The 23,934-nt window shown below is 40.6% G+C and overlaps 1 protein-coding gene across 1 annotated transcript; it reads right to left on the bottom strand.

Moving 5' to 3' along the window:
• Positions 1 to 1,864: 1,864 nt before the first annotated feature.
• On the bottom strand, positions 1,865 to 22,373 carry si:ch211-284k5.2 (sperm axonemal maintenance protein CFAP97D1). The gene is made up of 5 exons (XM_064928982.1): positions 22,249 to 22,373; positions 21,891 to 21,971; positions 20,389 to 20,507; positions 17,683 to 17,866; positions 1,865 to 2,130 (listed from the first exon to the last, which is right to left on the bottom strand). The coding sequence occupies exons 1-5, from the start codon at positions 22,339 to 22,341 to the stop codon at positions 1,993 to 1,995; spliced, it is 615 nt and encodes a 204-aa protein (XP_064785054.1). The 5' UTR covers positions 22,342 to 22,373; the 3' UTR covers positions 1,865 to 1,992.
• Between the last annotated feature and the right edge of the window lie 1,561 nt (positions 22,374 to 23,934).

Below are 23,934 nucleotides of genomic sequence, written 5' to 3'. Positions count from 1 at the left end.
AGCAAACTGGTGTGAACCAGGAGAGCAGGAAACTGGAAACTAACATGACCAAAAAAAAAGAGAAAACCGTGGACTGAGAGAATAACTCAGTCAAGCACAGTACACAGACAGGCGAACAAGAAACATTGGTTTTAGCCTCACCAGCCAACTCACGGAATGGGTTGTAGTTGTAGCCTTCCCTTTTGACACTATAAACCAACCCAAACCAAACTACTGGCTCTGAACTTTTCTTTCCACATTGTCCTTTAGAGTTCCTGCAACTATGGTGGATGTGTAACCGATCCAGCCCAGTACAGGTTAGTTGGGCTTCCTAGTGTACAGAATCAGCCCTAAAAACAAGTGGAGAAATATCCCCTGTAATTCTATCCTTTGGTTTGTAAAGTAAAAATAACAGTCCCTTGAACTTGACAAATTCCAATTGAAACTGTTCTTTTGAATAGAGGCAACATAGGAATTATTCAACACAGTGGCTTATCGCTTGTGAACATAGGGAGCACACAAACACACACTCTATACGAGGCCCCCAGAGGAGTGACTGTAAATTTAGAAAGGAAAGCAAAAGTGATAAGTCTTGGCCGTCGGACCCATCTACTCTCGGAGGCTGACATCACACAGATGTGTTGGTTATTAATATCTTATTGTTAGTGAAAGAGAGCATGAATGGGCCAGATGGCAGAGCCTTGGGAGGAACCCTTAAGAGTAGAAAGGGAAAGCACACTAAACAATACGACAACGGAAGCAGACATTTTGGCCCAAGAAGTATTGTCGGCGCACTGGCCTCTTTATGAAGCCCATTATTATTGTCGTGAAGATGATGCAGTCTGTCCGTCCGTCCGCGTGCAGCCAGCCCTGTGTGTGTATAGAGAAATATAAGAATCCACAAACCGGGAGACTGGTCCGCCATGTGTGTTGGACAGGAGAGCGGTGAACCCCTGGCAGCTGCTGGGCGAGGTAATCGTGTCATCCCGGGGACACAGACTGGAGAAGCTGGTTCAAACATTGGCCATTCGCCCAGATGAGGAACGCAGCACTTGGCCTTGTGAGCAAGGCGCACTTCGACTGAATTGAACTCACTGTGGAAAAAATATTAAACAACTAGAGGAAACCCATTGGCCCTAAAACATTTAAGGTCAAGGCATATTCCAATGCTTCCCTCACAAACAAATACTTTTATATTTAGTGTGAGAATGTTACTGTTCCAAAAATACTTATTTTTAATGACAAAAAATTTAACAAGGAACAAAACAAGGCAGATGTGCAAAAAATGTTATCTTCCAAATAACACTGGGTTTAAATCTTGGACCTAGACTTGAGAAAGCTCTTAAAAAGGAAAACATTGATAGAGAGAACCCTGATTCTAATCAATGAGTTTTGGTCCTGGGTCATTCTGTTAAATATGGTACAAACCTCAGTGACCTTGTTGAAATTCTAGGATTAATAAGTAACTAGAGGGAGCCAAATGGGGTGAGATGCCCCCTCGTTTGTTACCCCCTCTTCGGATCTGGATGTTTCCTCTCCTGGCAAGAAGAGTAATTTGTCTTCAGATAGGTAATATATGTTGTCTCTTCTCTTTCTCTACTCCCCTGTATAATTAACAGAGCCCTGCTTAAGGAAATACAAATTGCCCCCTCATCAATACTCATGCATTCGCTGCCATCTAGTGGAAGAGAAGTGCAATGTTAAGGTAGGTGAATACCACCCACGAGCACTCCGGAGTGAAGTTTCCCTCAGGTACAGATCCTCCTGCTCCCCCAATCCTAACCTTAACCATTAGTGCCCATGAGGAGAATGCTAAACTTACCCAAGATGAGCATCTAGGGGCAACTTAGCACTACACCACCCACTAGCACACTGACACAAAACATTTCTGCCATAGCACCTCTTTATTAAAACAAGAATTGATGGCATGAAAGAATACAACATCACAGACTTTTGAATAAAACTAAAAGTAATGCTTATTTCAAAAGTTTTTTTTTCCACTTCATAATTTATTTAGAGTATCTTTGTTTTCTTCTCCACCTCCTCCTCCACCTCCTGGTCAGTGTTGGTGTCACTGTAGCTGTTGCTTTCAGAAGACTTCTCACTTTGTCCCGAGTCACTGCCCGCAAACTTCACCTTCCGCTTGGATTTCTACTTACAGAAGAAGTAAGGGGGACACGAGAACAAAGGTATGCGCGTCACTTCTTAGTTAGCCTGATGGTCTAGTCTGTTTGTACTTAAAGTCAACCTCTCTGTGTTCCTTCATTGTCATGCCAAACATTGCATGGCATGTCAATAGTTTGCTACAGCACGTACAGAATGGGACCTGGCTAGTTCTTTGCTACCAATCATTATTAGACATTCCAAAGGCTTCTAAACAGCTTCTACCCCCAAGCCATAACACTCCTGAACATCTAGTCAAATTGCTCCCCCCTCCCCTCTCCACACCACTGCCACTCTCTGTCATCTATGCATAGTCACTTTAATTAACTCTGTACATACTACCTCAACTAACCGGTGCCCCCGGACATTGACTCAGTACCGGCGCACCCCCCTGTATATATTGTTTTTTTTTTTACTGCTCCTCTTTAATTACTTGTTACTTTTATCTCTTATTCTTATCCGTATTTTTTTGAAACTGCACTGTCGGTTAGGGGCTCGTAAGAAAGCATTTCCCTGTTGTTCGGCGGGTGTGACTAATAAAATTAGATTTGAAACTGCAGGGCTTTCATCTCCCAGGTAGCTAGCAAGCACATTTTAGATTCCAAAAAGTGTTCCAGACTGCCACCTGAAATGATTGTAAATTAATTGGAGTGTGTAAAAAGGTCTCTGCATAGTGCTGCTTTACCAGGCAAGTCAGGTAAGAACAAATTCTTATTTTCAAGGACAGCTTAGGAACAGTGGGTTAACTTCCTTGTTCAGGGGCAGAACGACAGATTTTTACCTTGTCAGCTCGGGGATTTGACCTTGTAATCTTTTGGTTGGTTACTAGTCCAACGCTCAAACCACTAGGCTACATGCCGCCCCAGTACTATTCACCTTGAGTTTCTTTTATATATATATCCTTTGTATTCTTGTAAAAGGGAGGTCCATTCTCCCCTTCCTACATGCACTGACCTCCACTGACACACAAAGAAATACAGCCAACATATGCTCTATAAGTATTTGACCACATGTACACTGAGTATCACAGCAGGTTGGTGGCACCTTAATTGGGGAGGACCGGCATGTGGTAATGGCTGGAGTGGAATGCTATCAAATATATCAAACACATGGTTTTCATCTGTTTGATGCATTCCCATTTGCTCCGTTCTAGACATTATTATGAGCCGTCCTCCCCTCAGCAGCCGCCACTGATGAGTGTACCAAACGTTAGGAACACCTTCCCTAAAATTGAGTTGCATAATTTTTCTATTTCTTTTCTTCATTGCTCCTTTGAGTTTTCATTTTCAATGTGTGTTAGACCTGTCAATCAAACACAGTGGGCGGGTCTTTGGTAACGTGAGGTGGAAAAGGTTGTCTGTGCTTGCTGGGAACAGGGTCAGTGCTATCCAGGATCCTTAGGACGTCCCTACCCTAAACCCTAACCTTATCCCTTACCTTAATCATAACCCTTACCTAAACATTTTTAACTTCAATGGGGCAGGGATACTGGATAGCACGGACTCTGGCAATAGTCACTTTCAGTCGTAGCTCTATTGATGAGGTGTGTTTTTAGGCTGTGCCGGCAACAACGGTCAGTGTCAAACCCCACAGAAGAAGAACAACAGCCAGTGTGTGCATCTCCTCCTGCAGCGGGAGGAGATGGATCAAGATGGATTTTGGCCGACATTCTGCTAATTTTTTTATGAAACATTTGATCTCAAGTACAGTTTTCTTTTTCCAAACTAGATTCTCTAACAAACACGTTTTGTAGACTTCACCCTCTGACAAAGTTTCTAAAAATGGTGTGGTTTAGGAGTGCAAGGGCGAATTGAGTTACTTCACGACCGCATACACACAGAGTAGGCATTCCCTAACGGAAATATGCAAATAAATGCTAGAACCCACCAATAGCATCTCTATGCTTGGCTCTGCCCACCTCCTTGCTTGTTCTGTCCACTATTATTCATATTCTCACATGGAAACGACAGGCTCTGGTCTATCTTGGGTTAGTTATAAAAAATCTTTGGTTACTGTCTAACACTCACTAGCTAGCCCACTTTCTAGTCTAGCTAACTAGCTACTGTCACAACAAGACATTGTGGAACACATTTTGTCTGATTTGAAGGCTACCAAGTTTTTTGAAAGAAAATACTTTTCTATGTTAGTTCTTTTGCCCCAGACCTTACAGTGTTCCTTTCAACTTATCTATTTTGTGTTCCAGCTCTCAGGAAACTATGATGTCACAACCCCAGCAGCTCTTCCAGCAGACACTGCCCCCTTCTGTCTTTCCAGATGCCACTGACCAAGCTGCCCACCAGTAGATAGGTAAGGATGCTCTCCCATAGAAAGCAAGGGCTGGCTGGAGGGGCACCAAAATGGCTGAAAGATGCCTTGAATACCCTCCCCTTCTTCCAAGGGTCTGCACTCAGCTACTCCCTTTCATGGATTGAAGAGCAATGGATTTGTACAATTGGTTAGTTTAGTTCAGTGTTCCTTTTTCTTGCCTAACAGTGTGAACCTTGTCATCCCTACCTGTGCTACAACACCTAATTGAACTCAATAAGACCACACTTGGATAAATTGAGTGAATAATTGATTGGTTATGGCATGCACTAAACTGGAGCATACAGTTATTGTGAACAATAAAAACAGTAGGATATGTGAATTGAATTGTGACTAGTGCACTTTTCATGAGTTGAACATTGATCATCTGTGTGTTAGGTTTCCATCCATGCTAACGTTTTTGCATAATTTGTACTCCTGTCTCCGTATATAGCTGATAGAAACCAACACGGAATATCATCCCCACTGATACTACTAATATTTCTAATTTTACTGATGAAGAATATGAGGGCAGGCTTATCCAATCTCTCTGAACTGCCTGAAGTGTTCAGTCAAAATTACAACTACCACTAGTCACAGGTTCAATAAGATGTTCTGCAAAAAAACAATACAGAAATGTTATTGCTCTGCCAATCATACAGTATGTTGACTTTGTGTAAATAGTAATATGTTTGTTGAACACCAGTGATTCTAAGATTCTAAGAATAACTATTACCTGTAGGACAATGTCTCTATCTAATAAAATACATTGTCATGGTTAATTGTACATGCCTCTCATTTTCCAGTCGACATGGAACAACTTAATATGCAATATAGTTATACCTATGGCTTGCATAACCATCTATGTGCCCTTGTTGTTAGTGTCCTTACTGAGATTTGAAGGTTGGACATTTTGATCCCTGTCTTATCCAGGGGGTGTACGTGCTGAATCACACTACAGAAACAGGAGATAGGCTCTTGCTCCTATGAACCGTTGTGGCTTGCACAAGCAAAGGCTCGTGCAAAGCCACCCTCTTACTTACTGTGGCTTGCAGCTTGAACAATATTCAGTCAAGGAACAGCTTTACTGCTCAAGAAAATATTGTGTCAAGAGTACTGAAGGGACAGAGCAGGCAGGTGGGCTTCCCATCTCTTGTGGGGATACCGTGATGGTGCCATGACAAGTTTTTGTAAAGACTAATGACCAGTCACTATGTCAAAATATATACAGTACCAGTGAAAAGTTTAGACACACACACACACTCATTTAAGGTTTATTTTATTTTTTTGGTATTTTCTACATTGCCAAGAGTGTGCAAAGCTCTCATCAAGGCAACGGGTGGCTACTTTGAAGAATATAAAAGTTGATTTTGATTTGTTTAACACTTTTGGTTGCTACATGATTGCTACATGATTCCATATTTCATAGTTATTATTCCACATTTAATAGTTTTGATGTCTTCACTAATATTCTACAATGTAGAATAAGGTTCTAATGTAACCAAATGTGGAAAAAGTCAAGGGGTCTGAATGGATTGAGCAGACCTTCCCATACAATTCTGAAAGCTCCATGAAATACATAACTCTACCATTCCAATGTACTTAAAAACAGAATACCCTTCTCAAACTCCTTTTCCATAAATACAGGTCAATTTGTTGTAATAGTTGTTCTATCTTTTGTGAAATTGAAATTGTAACCAGCTCTGCATTGCTTGTTTGAAAAAGAGAGATACTTTGAACAAGGTTTCATTAATCAAAAATGAAAAATGGCAATCTGCACACAGGCAAAAAAGCCATTTTTAAACAAGTGATAAGCTTTTCTTAGTAATCTACCATTTAGGGTTCAAATAAAACTTTTGAATAAGTGAAGCTTTTAGAGAGACGTTTATTGCTTTTATATTTAATAATGTCAGCCCCCCCAGTTCATATTCATTATATACATAGGCATGCTTTATCTTGTCTGGTTTACCATTCCAGATGAAGTGAAATATTTTTTGCTCATATGTTTTGAAAAATGAATCATCAGGAGTAGGCAGCGCTATAAGTTTGTGAGTAAACTGAGATATGACTAAGGAGTTAATCAGTGTAATATTTCCTTAAATAGACAGGTATTTGCCTTTCCATGTTTGCCGGATCTTGTCTATTTCTACTTGTTTTCTATTGATTTCATTGTGGAGCATTCATTTACTGTTTTTATTTTTGTGATATGAATACCAAGTATGTCTACTTCCCTGTCAGGCCATTTTTTAGGTAAACTGCAGGGTAATGTAAAAGTTGTCTTTTAAAGATCAAATACATAATATGGTACACTTCATAGTAATTAGGTTTTAGCCCAGAGAGGCCAGAAAAGTTATCTAGATGTTCAATGACACATTGCAGGGCTCTAGCTTGTGGACTTAACATAAAACTTGAGTCATCGGCATAAACGGACAACATTGTTTTCAAGCCTTGCGTTTCTAATCCGCTAATATTGTTATTTGATCTGATTTTAATAGCTAGCATTTTGATGGCCGTAAAAAATATTTATGGTGACAGCGGACACCCTTGTCTAATTCTTCTTGACAGTTCAAAACTCTCTGAGAAGTATCCGCTATTTACTATTTTACACCTGGGGATGCTATACATTTACTTCTACCCATTGAATAAGAGACTCACCAAAATGGAAAAAATCCAGGCATTTATATATAAAATCCAGTCTTACTTAATCAAAGGACTTTTCAAAATCCACTATGAATACCAGGCCTGGCTTCATAGATGTTTCGTGTTCTATTATTTCTAGTAGTTGTCGTATATTATCTCCAATGTATCGCCCAAGTAAAAAACTTGTCTGATCAGGATGAACAATACCTGGTATAACCTTTTGAGTGCTATGCACTACGTGTAAGAAGCCTCCAGATTTGTAGATGGATCTTTGTATTTTCCATCTGTGTATTGCTTTAAAAGTAGTGAATTCAGACCTTCCTGCTGAGTACCTGACAGACTACCATGTATATAGGAGTAGTTAAAACAAGCTATATATCAAAAAAGGCTACCGGTATGCCATCAAGCCGTGGGGTTTTTCCAGACTGAAAGGATTTAATAGCCTCAAAAAGTTATTCCTCTGTAATTTGCCCTTCCTGTTGAATTGTAAAAAATATATACATAATCATATTTGGAAATAATTCCTTACACTAATCTTCATTCAGGGGTTAAGGAGACAGAAAATAAAACATCTGCTTAAAATATTTAGCTTCCTCTTTTAAAATATAATATGGAGAATCATCAATGACTTCGTCTATAGTAATGAGTTTCTGCAAATTATTTTGGTAGCGTTCCTTTATTGAAGATTCAAGAAGAATTTGTTCCATCCAGTTTGCTTTATTTTTGTAATACATAACATTTGATTGTTTTTGATTAAATTCCTCCAGGTCTTTTTTTTCTCTAACTTGTTTTGTACCTCTGTAGTAGTGTTTTGCTGGTATCTACCTGTACTGTTAGTTCCTCTATTTCCCTTGGTAGTCTTTGTCTCTTTAGACAAAAAATGTTTTTTCTTTACTGATGAATATTGCATTGAATGACCTCCTGAAGGTACATTTAAAGGTATCCCAAACAATAAGGGGTTTGCTGAACCTATAATGTTCTGGGAAAATTAAGTTATTAATTATTTTGTCTTAGTTAAAAACAAATTGTCTTCCAGTAGACTTTGATTACATTTCCAATATCTCTGTCCAAGTGGACATTCTGTAAGAGTTTTGTGAAGGTCAATTAGATGAATGTCCGATCTCATTCTGTCTCCTATCAATATTTGTTTAACCTTTGATGCTAGATAGAAAGAGACAAGAAAGTAGTAAAGACAACTGGATGGATTAAGTCTCCTCCATCTATGTCTCACTAGGTCAGGGTTTTTTAGTCTCCAAATATCCACTATTTCTAAAGTGTCCATAATATTTGTGATCTTAAGGGCACGAGGATGATAGTTTGTAAAATGATTTCCTTTACGGTCTATTGAGGTACTTAGTACTGTGTTGTAGTCTCCCACCATAATGATTTGATCAGTTGTTGCCTGTAAGTTTAATAGATTTGTAATAAATATTTTCAAAAAAGTGTGCATCATCTTGATTCGGACCATATAGATTAATGAGTCAAATCTGTTTTTCATCCACTTTCATATTTAAAAGGGTCCAACTTCCTTGCGGATCATTCCTGACTGTTTGCACATTCGGATCGACATTTTTGTTAATTACACATTTTGAGATCCTTTTTCCATGACAGATAATTATTTCACCCCCCCATTCCTTTTTCCACGCAACTTCATCTAAAGATGTAGAGTGTTTCCTGTCAACAGTCAGGGTTGGGTAGGTTACTTTCTAAATGTAATCCGTTAGTTACTAGTAATCTGTCCAAAATTGTAATCAGTAACATAACTTTTGTATTACCAAAACTCAGTAACGTAATCTGATTACATTCTGTTACTTTTAGATTACTTTCCCCTTAAGAAGAAGACAAAAATGCATGTTACCAATTGAACAACATCTATTGCAGGATAAATCAATGTTTACATAGCTGGCCATATACAGTATGGATGTTACATTTTACTTTATGGGTTGGTTATGTAGGCTTCTTCTAACTCATCGCTTTCAACTACATATAATAATACGATTAAATTATATCTTAACATTTAAACCCGAGGTCTATCAGAATTCCAGTCATTCCAATAAATGTTATACACCTTGGTCTTCAAGAATAGAATTTGGAAATATGGAAGTACAGATTAGCCAAATTGTTTTACCTGAGCATGACCCCAAAACTAAGGACTTATTAGCCAGCCCAACTCGGTTGTTTATGATTTTGTTGTCATGGAGGACTGGTTGGGCTCATTGATTCGAGTTGAAAAACAAATGCTGTGTTCATGGAATGGCATGATTTGAGCACTGCTGAAAAGTGCTATTTAAGTGTGAAAAAGGAAAGCCATATGGTGCATTTGCTATAGGCCTATTGCTTACCTTATGTTGGTGACACTTTGATATCTTGATAATATGCAGCTGTGTGAAAGGGCAAATCCACAGATGAAACAATAACAAAACGGTCGGCCAGCCTCTGTTTTGGTAAAATGCTGAGGGATGGGCCTGGAGAAATGTGACCACTCTCAGAATAATAGACAGAACTGTGGATGCAATTATTGTTTTAACCATGTAATGAGGCTATACAGTGTTTGTTTACGTTTACAATGTTTACAAACATTGGAGTAAAACAAGCTTATATTTTGGGTTCTCAGAGGGTGATAGTTGAACTAAGCTCATGAAGCATTTATAAGTTATTCTAGAATCATATATACAATGGGTTCTGATATCTTCCCATTACTTGTTGTAAACATATACTGTGTAGACAAAGACATACAAAAGATGGACAAACAAGAAACATATTGAATTATAACAAGGTCTAGACAATAGAGGGGGAGAGAGAGAGGAGAGCGATCAAGTGTGTATGTGTGTGTGCGGCCGTGTGTGTGTCCGTGTGTGTAAGCAAGTGTGTATTTGAGTGTGTGTGTGTGCGTGTATCAACTTCAGACTGTTCAGATATTTTACAATCCCCATGTTTTTTTCCGTAACCTGGTGTCCCTGTAGAATTTAGTATAACCATGGTGTTATGGAGCTGTCTCGGAAAAAAAACTGTCCTTCTATAAAGAGTTTGTCCACAACGCTTACCCCTCTCCCTCGGTTGCTTCTGTACAGGATAGAGTCTCTTGCAACGTCCGTTTATCTCCCGGGGAAATTGGTAGTGAGACTGAATTTTGGCCCTTTATGTTCCCTTCCCCTATTTTGGGATGATAGGTTGGGGACCCTTGGTCTTGTCTCTCTGAGCTCCAAGCCTATGCACTCGTTGGGAAACCACCTTGTTTACAGTCTCTAGAGGAACTTTCAAGGTGGACTGCATGAACTCTCTCACTGCGCCCTTTGCATTTGTCAAAATCCAAGAAAAATTAAATGAAATCACGCATGCTTTGGGTTTGTATGTCTGGTAGCGAATCTGTCATCCTCCTGTTTTCCCCGAGTAGACAATCCATATTGGATTCAAGGGTTTTTACTTTGGCTGTGAGTGATTTATCTCCTAGGAGTGCGAAAATTTCGCTGTGACTAAACTCCAAGTTTCCCCTCATCCCTGCTACCTCCTCACACAACTTCTCAAGTGTTGCATGGATTCCAGCAACAGCACTAGCCTCTACTTCAATGGTAAGTTAATTGTCTGTGTCTGTAGATTTATCTCTTATTTTTTTGGTCAGTTGGAGTTCTTTTGCTGGATCTATCCTCAATGGAGTATGTTGTTCCTCCATAGCATAAAGCTACTGGTACTCGTCGATTTCCTTCAGGATCTTGTTGGTATCCAGGTTGGCTCAGGACTTCAAGCAGTTGTTGAAACCTTTTTTGTTGCTGATTATCTAGAGAATTTGGCAGTAAGTCCAACAGGCTCACAACCACAGACCACATGTAACCACGCCAGCCCAGGACCTCCACATGCAGGATCGTCTGAGACCAGCCACCCGGACAGCTGATGAAACTGTTGGTTTGTACAACAGAAGAAATTCTGCACAAACGGTCAGAAACAGTCGCAGGGAAGCTCATCTGCGTGCTTGTTGTCCTCATCAGGGTCTAGACCTGACTGCAGTTCAGAGTCGTAACCAACTTCAGTAGGCAAATGCTCACCTTCGATGGTCATTGTCACGTGTGCTCTTCATGGATGAATCCCGGTTTCAACTGTATCCACGCCCCTACCTTTTTTTTAAAAAGGTATTCCTAGTCATGTAAAATCCATAGATTAGGGCCTAATGAATTTATTTCAACGGACTGATTTCCTTATATGAACTGTAAGTCAGATTTTTTTTTTAAATTGTTGCACGTGGAGCTTATATTTTTGTTCAGTGTATTTATATTATTTGTTATACCAGAATCATTTTTTGTAGGTTATGTCCATCTACCCATCTCTTAAAATGAGTCGACTTGCCTCTCACCATAGCCAGCTTGCTAATGTATCTAACCTAGCTAGCTACATATACTAGCCATCATTGCTAGTAGCTTTCAGCAAGCACAATGCCTGATCTGTCTCCCTGTGTCTCCTCCCTCAAACTCCTTACTCACCGGCTGTTCTAACAAGCATAGCAAAGATTATTCAGTATATAGTACAGCTTCACCTCCTCCTCTCCTATCCAGAAATACTGTACTTTAAGAAATGAACCGGTATTTCTGTCTGAGCATAGCTAGAGAGCCCAGGCAACCTCTTACGCCTCATGTTACCAAAGCCCTGCCCACCGTGTTTGATTGACAGGTCCAAATGCAAAGGTGCAAACTACATAGCAATTAATCATTGCGATTGATACAGTATCAGTCCAACATTTGGACACACTTACTCATTCAAGGGTTTTTTCTTTATTTTTACAACTATGAAATAACACATATGGAATCATGTAGCAACCAAAAAAGTGTTAAACAAATCCAAATATATTTTATATTTGAGATTCTTCAAAGTAGACACCCGTTGCCTTGATGACAGCTTTGCACACTCTTGGCATTCTCTCAACTAGATTTATGAGGTAGACACCTGGAATGCATTTCAATTAACAGGGGTGCCTTGTTAAAAGAACATTTTGGCATTTATTTCCTTAATGCATTTGAGCCAATCTGTTGTGTTGTGACAAGGTAGGGCTATTTTCTGTATACGACTCCTATTTGGTAAAAGACCAAGTCTATATTATGGCAAGAACAGCTCAAATAAGCAAAGAGAAACAGTCCACAATTACTATAAGACATGAAGGTCAGAAATTCTGAAAATGTCAAGAACTTCGAAAGTTTCTTCAAGTGCAGTCGCAAAATCCATCAAGCTCTATGATGAAACTGGCTCTCATATAAGGACTGCCACAGGAAAGGAAGACCCAGAGTTACTTGTGCTGCAGAGGAAAAGTTAGTTAACTGCACCTCTGATTTCAGCCCAAATAAATGCACACACGGGGCGGCAGGGTAGCCTAGTGGTTAGAGCATTGGACTCGTAACCGGAAGGTTGCAAGTTCAAACCCTCGAGCTGACAATAAAACAAGTGGTTCTCAATAGTTTGACAGAGTAGTTGATATTGAATGGATGGACAAATATATATTTCTCAAAGACTAACATATAAATAACCTATTCCCTATATCTGTCGTTCTGCCCCTGAACAGGCAGTTAACCCACTGTTCCTAGGCCGTCATTGAAAATAAGAGTTTGTTCTTAACTGACTTGCCTGGTTAAATAAAGGTAAAAAATAAATAAATAAATACATCTCAACATAAACTGTTCAGAGGTATAAGGGCACAAGGCGAGACCCAGATGCAGACACAGGAGGTATAAGGGCACAAGGCGAGACCCAGATGCAGACACAGGAGGCAGATGGTTTGAGTCTCTGATATTTTTTATAATCCAAGGGGTAGGCAAGAGAATGGCCGTGGACAGGCAAAAGATCAAAACCAGGTCAGAGTCCAGGAGGTACAGAGTGGCATGCAGGCTCAAGGTTAGGCAGGCGGGTCCAGACAGGCAAGGGTCACAACTGAGAGCACTAGCAAAACAGAGTGAAGGAAAAGCAGGCGAACGGGGAAAAACACACTGGTTGACTTGACAAACAAGATGAACTGGCAACAGACAAGCAGGGAACACAGGAACAAAGTACCCAGGGACTAATGAGGAAAACAGGTGACACCTGGAGGTGTGTGGAGACAATCACAAAGAGCGGTGAAACAGATCAGGGCGTGACAAGAGGAGACTGTGTGAATCAGGCCTTCATGGGCAAAATAAACTTTCCAAGTCAAACCATGTCATAACCACTACACACAGCCTACATCGTTGTCCCCATACTTGCTAAAGTAACGTCCTAGTCAACATAGCTAATAGAACTAATGCCTGCATCAATCATGCAGTAACGTTACAGTGTTTAGTCAGTAAGCAGTTACACCGGCGCAATGGCAATAAATTAATTCAACCAAAAGCTTACCTTGACTTGGAAGAGTTCCCGTGTTGTGTTGGATGGTCATAGCCATCTAGCTAACATAGCATCCCTTTGTTTGAGCCGGGTGTTTGAGTAGGCTAAACTAGCCAGCTGCATTTGCTAAATAATTAAGTGTAACTCTCTCTCTCTTGTTTCTCCTTCATTTCTGAATAAATTAATTTGTTGACAATTGTTCAGTTATTGTCTTTCTCTCTATTTAAGTCAATTACTCACCACATTTTATGCACTGCAGTGCTAGCTAGCTGTAGATTATGTGTTCAATACTAAATTCATTCTCTGATCCTTTAATTGGGTGGACAACATATCTGTTCATGCTGCAAAAGCTCTGATAGGTTGGAGGACGTCCTCCGGAAGTTGTCATAATTACTGTGTAAGTCTATGGAAGGGGTTGACAACCAAGAGCCTCCTAGGTTTTGTATTGAAGTCAATGTAAAAGAGGAGGACTGAAGCTAGCTGTTCTCCGGCTACACCTTATAGAGTGCTGTTGAGGCTTCTGTAGACCTTCATTGCAAAACAGTGTGTTTAATCAATTATTTGGTGAAATGTGAATATATTTAGTATAGTTTTATCTAAAAAGGATAACTTTTTAAATGTTTTAAAATAGTTATTTTTATGAAGTTCGCTGAGGAGGATGGTCGTCCCCTTCCTCCTCTGAGGAGCCTCCACTGCTACAGACCTGGATTCATTCCCGGGCTGTGTCACAACCAGCCATGGCCGGGAGTCCCATAGGACGGGGCACAATTGGCCCAGCGTCGTTTACTTGGCTCATCGGGCTCTGGCGACTCGTTGTGGCAGGCCGGGTGCCTGTGGGCTGACCCTGGGCGACAGCTGAAATAGTGTAAATAGTTTCTGAAAAAAGTGTGGCCAGCTCAAATGCTGATTGCGTCATTCGAAACTGGCCTAAATAAGCTTTCTAAATAATCGCTCTAAACACATGGGTGTGATCGTACGCTTCAGGGACCACTGTAGAACAATCATACCCATGAGATGTTACGTGTGAAAGGGTTGAGGCTTTACTGAAGACTCACCTCTTCAGTAGGTCCTATGATTGAGTGTAGTCTGGCCCAGGGGTGCAAAGGTGAAAGACAAGGCACTGGCGTGATGAACCGCCATTGCTGTCTCTGCCTGGCCGGCTTCCCTCTCTCCACTGGGATTCCCTCCCTTTGACCCTATTGCTGAGTCCCTGCTGAGTCCCTGGCTTACTAGTACTCTTCCATACTGACCCTAGGAGGGTTGTGTCACTTGTGTCCCGTGTGAATTTAACCATTTTACACATACCAACAAACGGGTGTGATTGCTCAATAGTGGTCGCTGTTGCGTACAATCAAAAGGTGTGATTATAACGCTTATTTAGAACATCCATTTTCGATTGACCCAACAATCAGCCTTTGAGCTGGCCACACTTGTTTTTTCACAGAAACATTTTGCACAAACACAGTCCTTACAAGTTATGTCCAGAAGGTGAGCAGCTTATTTTTGGATGCAATGTTCAGACATTCACAGAAGTAGCTACAGCCATAACACAATCATCCAAACCGGAAAATGTAGGCTACATTTGTTCTAGCGCCAACTGAGGCAAGATTGACATAACACAAGCGGTCATATTTCTATGACTCTCAGCTGACAGAAACCACAATATGAATTAGCTAACAGCAATGAGCTCAGGTGAGCTCACCGTTGATCGAAATAATTAAGTAAAACACTTTCTAGAAATTGAAAGTAATCTGACGATGGGTAGTTTGTGCGCGCCGGAATGTTTATTTTTTTCCGCATCAACCAAAAATAATAAGAGGAGACACGATGAGTTTGGTCTATTTACAGTATGCATGTTGAAGTGGGTGTGTCTTCTATAATCATCCACTTCCCTTCATTCACTTCAAGATGTTCACACAAAAGACGAGTGATGAACCATTCCTTCACCTCATTACAACATCTTCGGTTGACAGACTTGACACCCAGAATGCATTGTATAATGTCAACAAACATGGCGCCACACAGAGCCGGCTAATAGCTTAGCTCATTATCATCAGTCTAACCTTCAAAAAAGTATTTTACACACATCCTAGGTGTCCATTACAATAGATGCAAATAATCAGAATGCATTATTTGTCACAAGTACATGATAACATGAATAAAACTGTAAATACATTATGCTCCATGCATTCATACTAAATACCGTATGTGCCTACAGTACTGTAGAAACGACAACACGATATAGAGAAAATAAGGGACTTGCTATCAAAGTAGGGCACACATGTCCAAAGTTATTATTTGTAAGGAAAACAACAAGGAAGGCAAAGCGAGCGCCAGCAAGAAAATGTTCCAATTCTTGCAAGACTGTGCAAATATATGCATACTTGATCTGCGCAAACATGAGTGAAGTGCAGTGGGCTCTCCTCGAAGAGAGAAATTTATCAAGCTCAGTAAAGCCTCAAACATAAATGACCGAAGAGAGAAGTTTATCAAGCTCAGTAAAGCCTCAAACATAAATGACCGGCAACGCTGAAATCGGCTAGCTCTATGTGAATTAATGAGGAGGCGGAACACACCTCAATTCAAGCTGATGTTAGAAAATACAAGTTAGAAAATCTTTTGAAATTGACAAGTTGAAACATAGCCTATAGATAATTATCAGGCAGCGTGTGTTAACTGTCCTGTTGCGTAACAATCACATTTTGGAACAGTGAGTGCATTCTGACATCACGTGCATAAAACAACTCACTCGGGGGGCGACCGTTAGAGATATTTGGAACTCACATGTGAAAAGGTTATGTATGCTCCCTCTAATTTAGAATAGAATAGAATATATTGTCCATCCAGGATGGACATTTTCTTTGTCATCACCTTCCATTAATAGAATCACATACATTCTCACATCATACACATTTAAACCAGTCAGTCCATCATGTTGCATACACTAACAACATAGACACATACATTCACTCACAAATGATCATTGTCCCAACTGCACTAGATAGGTAGTACATTATACCGATACAATTCACTTACATTTAGTAGTCCAACAGCACAAGGAACTAATTCATGTTTGAGCACACATTCTTCTTGGCCATGGGCATTCTGAAGAGTTCTCCCTCTCTCCCTCTCCCTAGTTGTGCTGCTGCTCCAGTTTCAATTGTTCTGCCTGCGGCTACGGAACACTAACCTGTTCACCGGATGTGCTACCTTGTTTTCGACTGTCTCTCCCTCCCTCTCTCTCTCTACCGCACCTGCTGTCTCAACCTCTGAATAATTGGCTATGCAAAGCCAACTGACATTTATTCCTGAGGTACTGACCTGTTGCACCCTCTACAACCACTGTGATTATTATTTTACCCTGCTGGTCATCTATGAAGATTTGAACATATTGAAGAACAATCTGGCCTTTATGTACTCTTATAATGTTCACCCTGCACAGCCTGAAGAGGACTTCTACATCTGTCACACCCAGTTCTGTTTCACCTGTCTTTGTGAGTGTCTCCACCCCCCTCCAGGTGTCGCCCATCTTCCACAGTATCCCCTGTGTATTTATACCTGCGTTCTCTGTTTGTCTGTTGCCAGTTCGTTTTGTTAGTTGATTTTTCCCTTGCTCCTGTCTTTGCTATAGTTCCTGTTTTCTTGTTTCCCAGTTTTGACCATTCCTGACCCTGAGCCTGCCTGTCATCCTGGATATTTGCCCCACCTTTCTGAATTACTGACCTCTGCCTACTCTTGACCTGTCCTTTTGCCTGCCCCTGTTCGAATAATAAATGTCTGTTATTTCTAAACTGTCTACACCTGGGTCTTACCTTAAACGTGAACACATCTGCATTGCTTGCAATTTGGAGTTTTTTGGTTGGGTTTCTGTAGAAGCACTTTGTAAAAAGTGCTTTATAAATACATTTGATTTTATCTGTACTGAACTTCCAGTTGAAAAATGGGGAGGGGTTGGGTTGTGGGTTGGGGAACGCTGTCAGCATGGCCACTACCCTTTAAAACATGATTCATGGCTTTAAGCCGCACATCGCCACACCCACCAAACAGGATCAAACGTAGCTCAAAGTCTGTTCAAGTAAGTTTGGGGGAAACTGAATGCACCTCAGTGCGAACTGAACACACCTCAGTTTTACAAAAAATTCAGGTCAAATCAGTTTTGCCTGAATCAATTAATGCATGAAAATTCTGCTTCCGGTTTCTCGCCTATCTCAGAGAGGAAAACAATGTTCCTATAATGGACTTGTATCAAATTGATCGCACCTGTTTGTTGGCGACAGCACGAGGGTAACGAGCGATGTCATCACGTCTGCGCACCACCCTCTCCCAGTCGTCCAACCAGAGCTGGCGACGGTAGTCAGATTCACGGGCCGTGATTCGCTGGTAGATGGCCTGGTTCTGATTAGTCACCTGCAGCAGCTCATCCCTCCTCTTCTCAGAGTTCAGACTACAGCACCGAGAGAGAGAGAGACCCAGAATGTTTAGTTCTGTCATCCACACATCACTATGTATGCTCAGTGTAACCTACTGTACCATCATCCAAGGTACTATGACTTTAGCCAAAGGGTCTGGGCCTTCGTGGCACAGATAGTAGTGCACTAGTCCTTGACACTCTTTCCCATATAGTGTTTTGTATATGGCATAATAACACTTTTAAAGGTAGTCTCGAATAGCGTGACCATGAGCAGCATCGCAGATATTGTGATAAGTGAGATGTAAGACTTCGCTCACACACAGTCACACAGCGTATCTGCGCATGTGCATGGGTTCATTTCACACTGTGACAGAGTGGTAGCAGCAGGACCAAAACAGAGGAGAAGTTTAGCCTTGAGCATCAGCACTCTTAGTTGTTGTGGAAATTAAACCACTATACTGTTTACTTTGTGCATCTATGTCATATAGTTGAGTCTACCTTTAACCAACTCAGTGGTTAGACTGTCCGCCGTGAAATTGAGGAGGCAACGAGAAACGACAGTAAATCATTACTTTAAGACATGGTCAGTCAATGAGGAACATTTCAAGAATTTTGAAAGTGGGGGTGCCATAATCCTACAAGACTAGTCCAACAGGGAAAACTCCAGGATCCAGAAAAGACAAATCTTGCCTCACCACATTTGAACCTGTGGCTCTACCTCTGCCTTTTGTTAATAAAATACTTTTTCTGCTAACAGATCCCTCTGTGCATTAAATTATAGTTGTTTGTCCCTGTGTCCTTGTGCTGAGTTAATGGGACTTAATGTGTAGCGACTAATTGTATAGCTAATAGGCTGTGTGTTTTTAGAGAGACTGAGGTGAATGAAGCTACAGTAACCAATGTACTTAAACAAATCTCTCTTTGCTCTTTTAACTTCACTCTTGAATCTTAAAAGCCCTTAAAATATCTGTAAATCCCATCTAGGGACTGGTGCAGTAAATCAGTGTAAAGTAGGCCTAAAGGTGCAGTTTACGTTTATCAAGTTCCTTGGTGTCCACATCACCAACAAACTATCATGTTCCAAACACACGAAGATGTGAAGGCACGACAAAGCTCACACTCAGGAGACTGAAAAGATTTGGTATGGTTCCTCAGTTCCTCAAAAGGTTCTACAGCTGCACCATCGAGAGCATCACTGCCTGGTATGGCAACTGCTCGGCCTCCAACCATAAGGCACTACAGAGGGTAGTGCGTATGGCCCAGTACATCACTGGGGCCAAGCTTCCTGCCATCCAGGCCCTAAAAATGTTCAAAGACTCCAGCCACCCTAGTCATAGACTGTTCTCTCTGCTACCACACGACAAGTGGTACCGGAGCGCCAAGTCGAGCTCCAAAAGGCTTCTTAACAGCTTCTACCCCCAAGCCATGAGACTCCTGAACAGCTAATCAAAGGGCTACACAGCCCCTCTTTTACGTTGCTACTTGTCTCTGTTTATAATCTATGCATAGTCACTTTAACTCGACCTACATGTACAATTACTGTCACGCCCTGACCTTAGACCTTTTTATGTCTCTATTTTGGTTTGGTCAGGGTGTGATTTGGGGTGGGCATTCTATGTTCTTTTTTCTGTTTTTGTATTTCTTTGTTTTGGCCGGGTATGGTTCTCAATCAGGGACAGCTGTCTATCGTTGTCTCTGATTGGGAACCATACTTAGGTAGCTTTTCCCACATGGTTTTTGTGTGTAGTTATTTTCTGTTTAGTGTTTTGCACCTTACAGGACTGTTTCAGTTATTCTCTTTGTTATTTTTGTTGTAGTGTTCAGTTTCAATAAAAAGCCTGAACACTTACCACGCTGTGCTTTGGTCGATTCCTTTTCTTCAGATGACGAAAACCGTGACAATTACCTCAACTAACCGGTGCCCCTGCACATTGACTCTGTACCTGTACCCCCTGTATATAGCCTTGCTTGTTATTTTACTGCTGCTGTTTAATTATTTGTTACTTTTTATTTTCTAGTTTTTACCTAACACTTATTTATATATTTTTTCTTACCTTCTTAAATCATTATTGATTAGAGCCTATAAAGTAAGCATTTCACTGTAAGGTCTACACCTGTTGTATTCGGCGCACGTGACAAATAAACTTGGATTTGATTTGATCTGTTGTATTTGGTGCATGTGACAAATAACGATTTGATTTGACAGTTTATTATATGCGTATTGTAATTACAACTTTCCCAATCCAATAAACAATCGAATAATAAATGCAGAACTGAGTAGCAGTACACCATTCCGTGAGGCATTATCTACAAAGAGGATTTGATGGATGGACAAGCCTTAAAAATCATTTAATATTCCACCATGTTTTCTTTTGACAAAGAATGTCCACAGTTAGTCATCAAATACTTATTGATCTTATGAATAATGGACTGAACGTTATATAATATCACTGCAAAACACAAGAGTATTACATTTCCTATGGAGAGTATTGCCGTGACACAGTGCTGAGAGGTTTTTAACGGTGACTTAAACGTGAAACGTGAGTAGCCCTTACCTTCTCTCGGGATAATGGTTCCTGTGGTCGACAAGACCTTTGGACCGTACGATGTCAGACAGCTTGGAGGACAGGATACGGTTGTCTCTCTCGATGGTGACCAGCCTCTCATCTTGTAACTGATCAATAAAAATAGACGTAATGGCAGACATATCTCATTTAAAAAATGTCAGCTATTGACATTTAACCAGTTATATGCCACTTCAGGTGACAGGTTATATTTCACTATATCTTGACATTCGAACCTTTGTTGGTAATGACTGTGCTATCAGTAGACATTTATATGACTGATATAGGCATACATTCTAATGTTTCAGATATTGAATGCCTATGTGAGACACATACACATTGTAGATGTAAGGATACAGTAGCAGTTTTACAATTATTTTATACCCTTGTCTATGGCCATTTGTATGGCTATGCTAGGTAAAAATATCTGTTTGTCTGTATACATGATTTCACTTTATCTACTGTATGTCTTTCATATAGAGTCTGCAATGAAACTAAATGTCCTACTGCAGTACTTTTAACCTATAGTAACAATAATGGTGTGATAGCACACTGAGTATACAAAACATTGCTCTTTCCATGACATAGAATGCAGGAGAAAGCTATGATCTCTTATTGATGTCACTTGTTATATCCACTTCAATCAGTGTAGATGAAGGGGAGGAGACTGGTTAGAGAAGGGTTTTTAAGCCTTGAGACAAGTCAGATTTGGATTGTGTGTGTGCCTTTCAGAGGGTGAATGGGCGAGACAAAAGATGTAACTGCCTTTGAACGGGGTATAGTAGTAGGTTACAGGCGCACTGGTTTGTTTCAAGAACTGCAACGCTGCACAGTTTCCCTTGTGTATCAAGAATGGTCCACCACCTAAAGGACATCCAGCCAACTTGACACAACAGTGGGAAGCATTGGAGTAAACATGGGCCAGCATCCCTGTGGAACGCTTTCGACATGCTCCATGCTGCATGCTCCGATGAATTGAGTCTGTCCTGAGGGCAATAGGCGGAGTTTGCAACTCAATATTATGAAGGTTTTCCTAATGTTTGGTATACTCAGTGTATGTTTATTTTGTTTTTCCAGGTCTATTTATTTTATAAACAAATATATATATATATTTTCAACCACTAATGTAAGGTAACATCATCAGGCCATTTGTCACGTCTGCTCCATCTCTGGCGTACGACGTTGCCAGAGTAATAACCACCCGACATGGGGGTTCATCATTACGCACACCTGGCACTCATCATTACGCGCACCTGTGAATCATTATGATTCACAACTGGACGCCATTACCTTCATCAATTCCTCCCCTTTATACATATGTCACTCTCCCAGGTTCACTAACCAGTTGGTGTTGTCCTTGTGTCTTGATGTACTGCCTTGTGTTAGTGTCATGTTCTCGGTGTTGATGTTTTACTAAAACGTTTCGCCTGCACCTGCATCTGACTCACTGCCCCATCATTACACCATTGTAACCAGTGTGTGTGTCCACTGACCTGGAGTTTCTTGAGTTTCAGCTGAACATGTGCAGGTGTTCTAATGCCTTTAGTGTCCACAATGGGCCTGGCCGTACTCAGCTGGAGGTGATGTTAAGTTAATGTTAGGTTGTTATGTAAGTTAATTATGTAATCCGTTGTTGATTTACTTCATTAATTTGGTGTGTGTAAGTAATGCTTCTGATTGATCATCCAGGAGGAAAATAAAATGCCTGATGATCAGGCATGTGACAATATGCTTTAATGAATTAAATAAATAATAAATATGCACATGTATTCACTTGTGTACTTATCTACAGACATATATATGTGTGCACGTATAAATACACAGGCACAAACAGACACATTTATCTCATACCTTATTCCTATGCTCCTCATATCTGGTCTGGTCCCATTTCTTCTGCAGGTACTTGTTCGTTGCAGGTTTCAGTGGTTGGTATGACTTGTGCATGTTTCAATTGTGTAGCTCTGGGCTTTCTGGCACTTCAGTGAACCTGCCAATAAACCCTCCCCCCCACCACCCCTCCTCCTCCCCACACACACACACGCCCCACTTTCCAAGCAGGAGGTCCGACTAAGGCTCGCTCGGCCTAAGGCAGTTACCATGGCACCATGACTTACCTGTATCTCCCTCACTAATGCCACTGTTTCTAATGTGGGCAGATTGTATGTCAATGAATTATTAGTGGACTGACTTACTCCCCAGTGGCTTCAATAAAAAGCTGCTCTACTCCAAACACAGGCCCTAAAGGCAAAGGCTGCCACTAACATCAATGTCTGTTTACGAAATAAAGAATGCACTCACTACTGCAAGTTGCTCTGGATAAGGGCGTCTGCTAAATGACTGAACGTTTAAATGTTTTACAAACTGGAGTCTAATTAATCAAAAAACCTCAGTTAGAGAACTTAACACTTGACACATCCACATGACCATGGATGCTATATTTTGTTTAAAAAAAAATAGATGTACCACAAAATGCCAAATGGTGACATCTAGATTGTTTGAGCACATTTTCCCAAATCATTATTCTCTTTTGAAAATAATTTCTGTAAGAAAATAGAATATGTTGCAGTGTTCGGTTGTTGAAAGAACCAGATCTTAAACCATTAATACATTTTAATAGGTACGAAACGCTGTGCAACCATTTGTACACATATTGCATTAATATGAAAGCTGTACAGTTATACTGTATAATGAGACTAGTATAGAAGTCCCATCAACCAACTCAGCCTCATCATATGCAGGGATGTTATTTTCAGTGTTATTAGGTTGTTCATGTACAGTTTTAGGAAAAGGTAAGTGTTGTTGGCCAAAGTCAGACATGAAACTTCCACTATTTACATTCCATCCCTAGGTGGCGGCAGCCGGCGCCAACAGGTGCTTGGAGACTATCAGCAAGGCTTGAGAAGAGGTGAGTAATTACCATAAGTACAGAAGCCGCTGCAGTGTTACAATTGTAAAAAGTTTGGACAAGTGGCAAGTGTTTGTTGAATGAATAAATATTTAGCAGCTGAAGAGTCAGATGAAGCATGTTGTGATGATGGGAATCATGTTCCCAAGTCCCTGTTATGATGAAGGAGATTGCAGTAGCTAGGATCAGGGCAGATCTCCTATGTGGAGGCAGTGAAAATAGCTGAAGGAGTGAGTGTAGATGAGATGGAAGTGAATGTCCCACAGTCTACAGTGAATGCCATTCGGGAGAAGGGTCCTGACACACTAACAGTGAAGATGCTTTGTTGCGTTTATAGTGCTAAATTGATACATTGCACTAGTCAAACTAATAAAAAATCTAAGAAGTTAGACATCATTGTGAAATAGCAAATAGACAAATAGACAGCTGAATCTCCAGGACTCTACAGCCAAAATGTTACAGGGAGTACTGAATGAAGAGCCCCCCCCCCCCCCAATGGTTTCTGAGCCTGTGTAGGGATCTGAATAGATATTTAAAACCTGACGGAAGGAGTATGTATTCTTTTTTTGTTCAGGGTAGTAGTGTGAATTTTTTCAACCAAAACACATGTTTCTGGGGTATTTTTTATTATT

The sequence above is a fragment of the Oncorhynchus masou genome, chromosome 22, assembly GCF_036934945.1.
Source record: "Oncorhynchus masou masou isolate Uvic2021 chromosome 22, UVic_Omas_1.1, whole genome shotgun sequence".
NCBI classification, from domain to species: Eukaryota; Metazoa; Chordata; class Actinopteri; order Salmoniformes; family Salmonidae; genus Oncorhynchus; species Oncorhynchus masou.
Note: the sequence above shows the minus strand (reverse complement) of the source record. Positions and strands in the feature narration are given on the sequence as shown.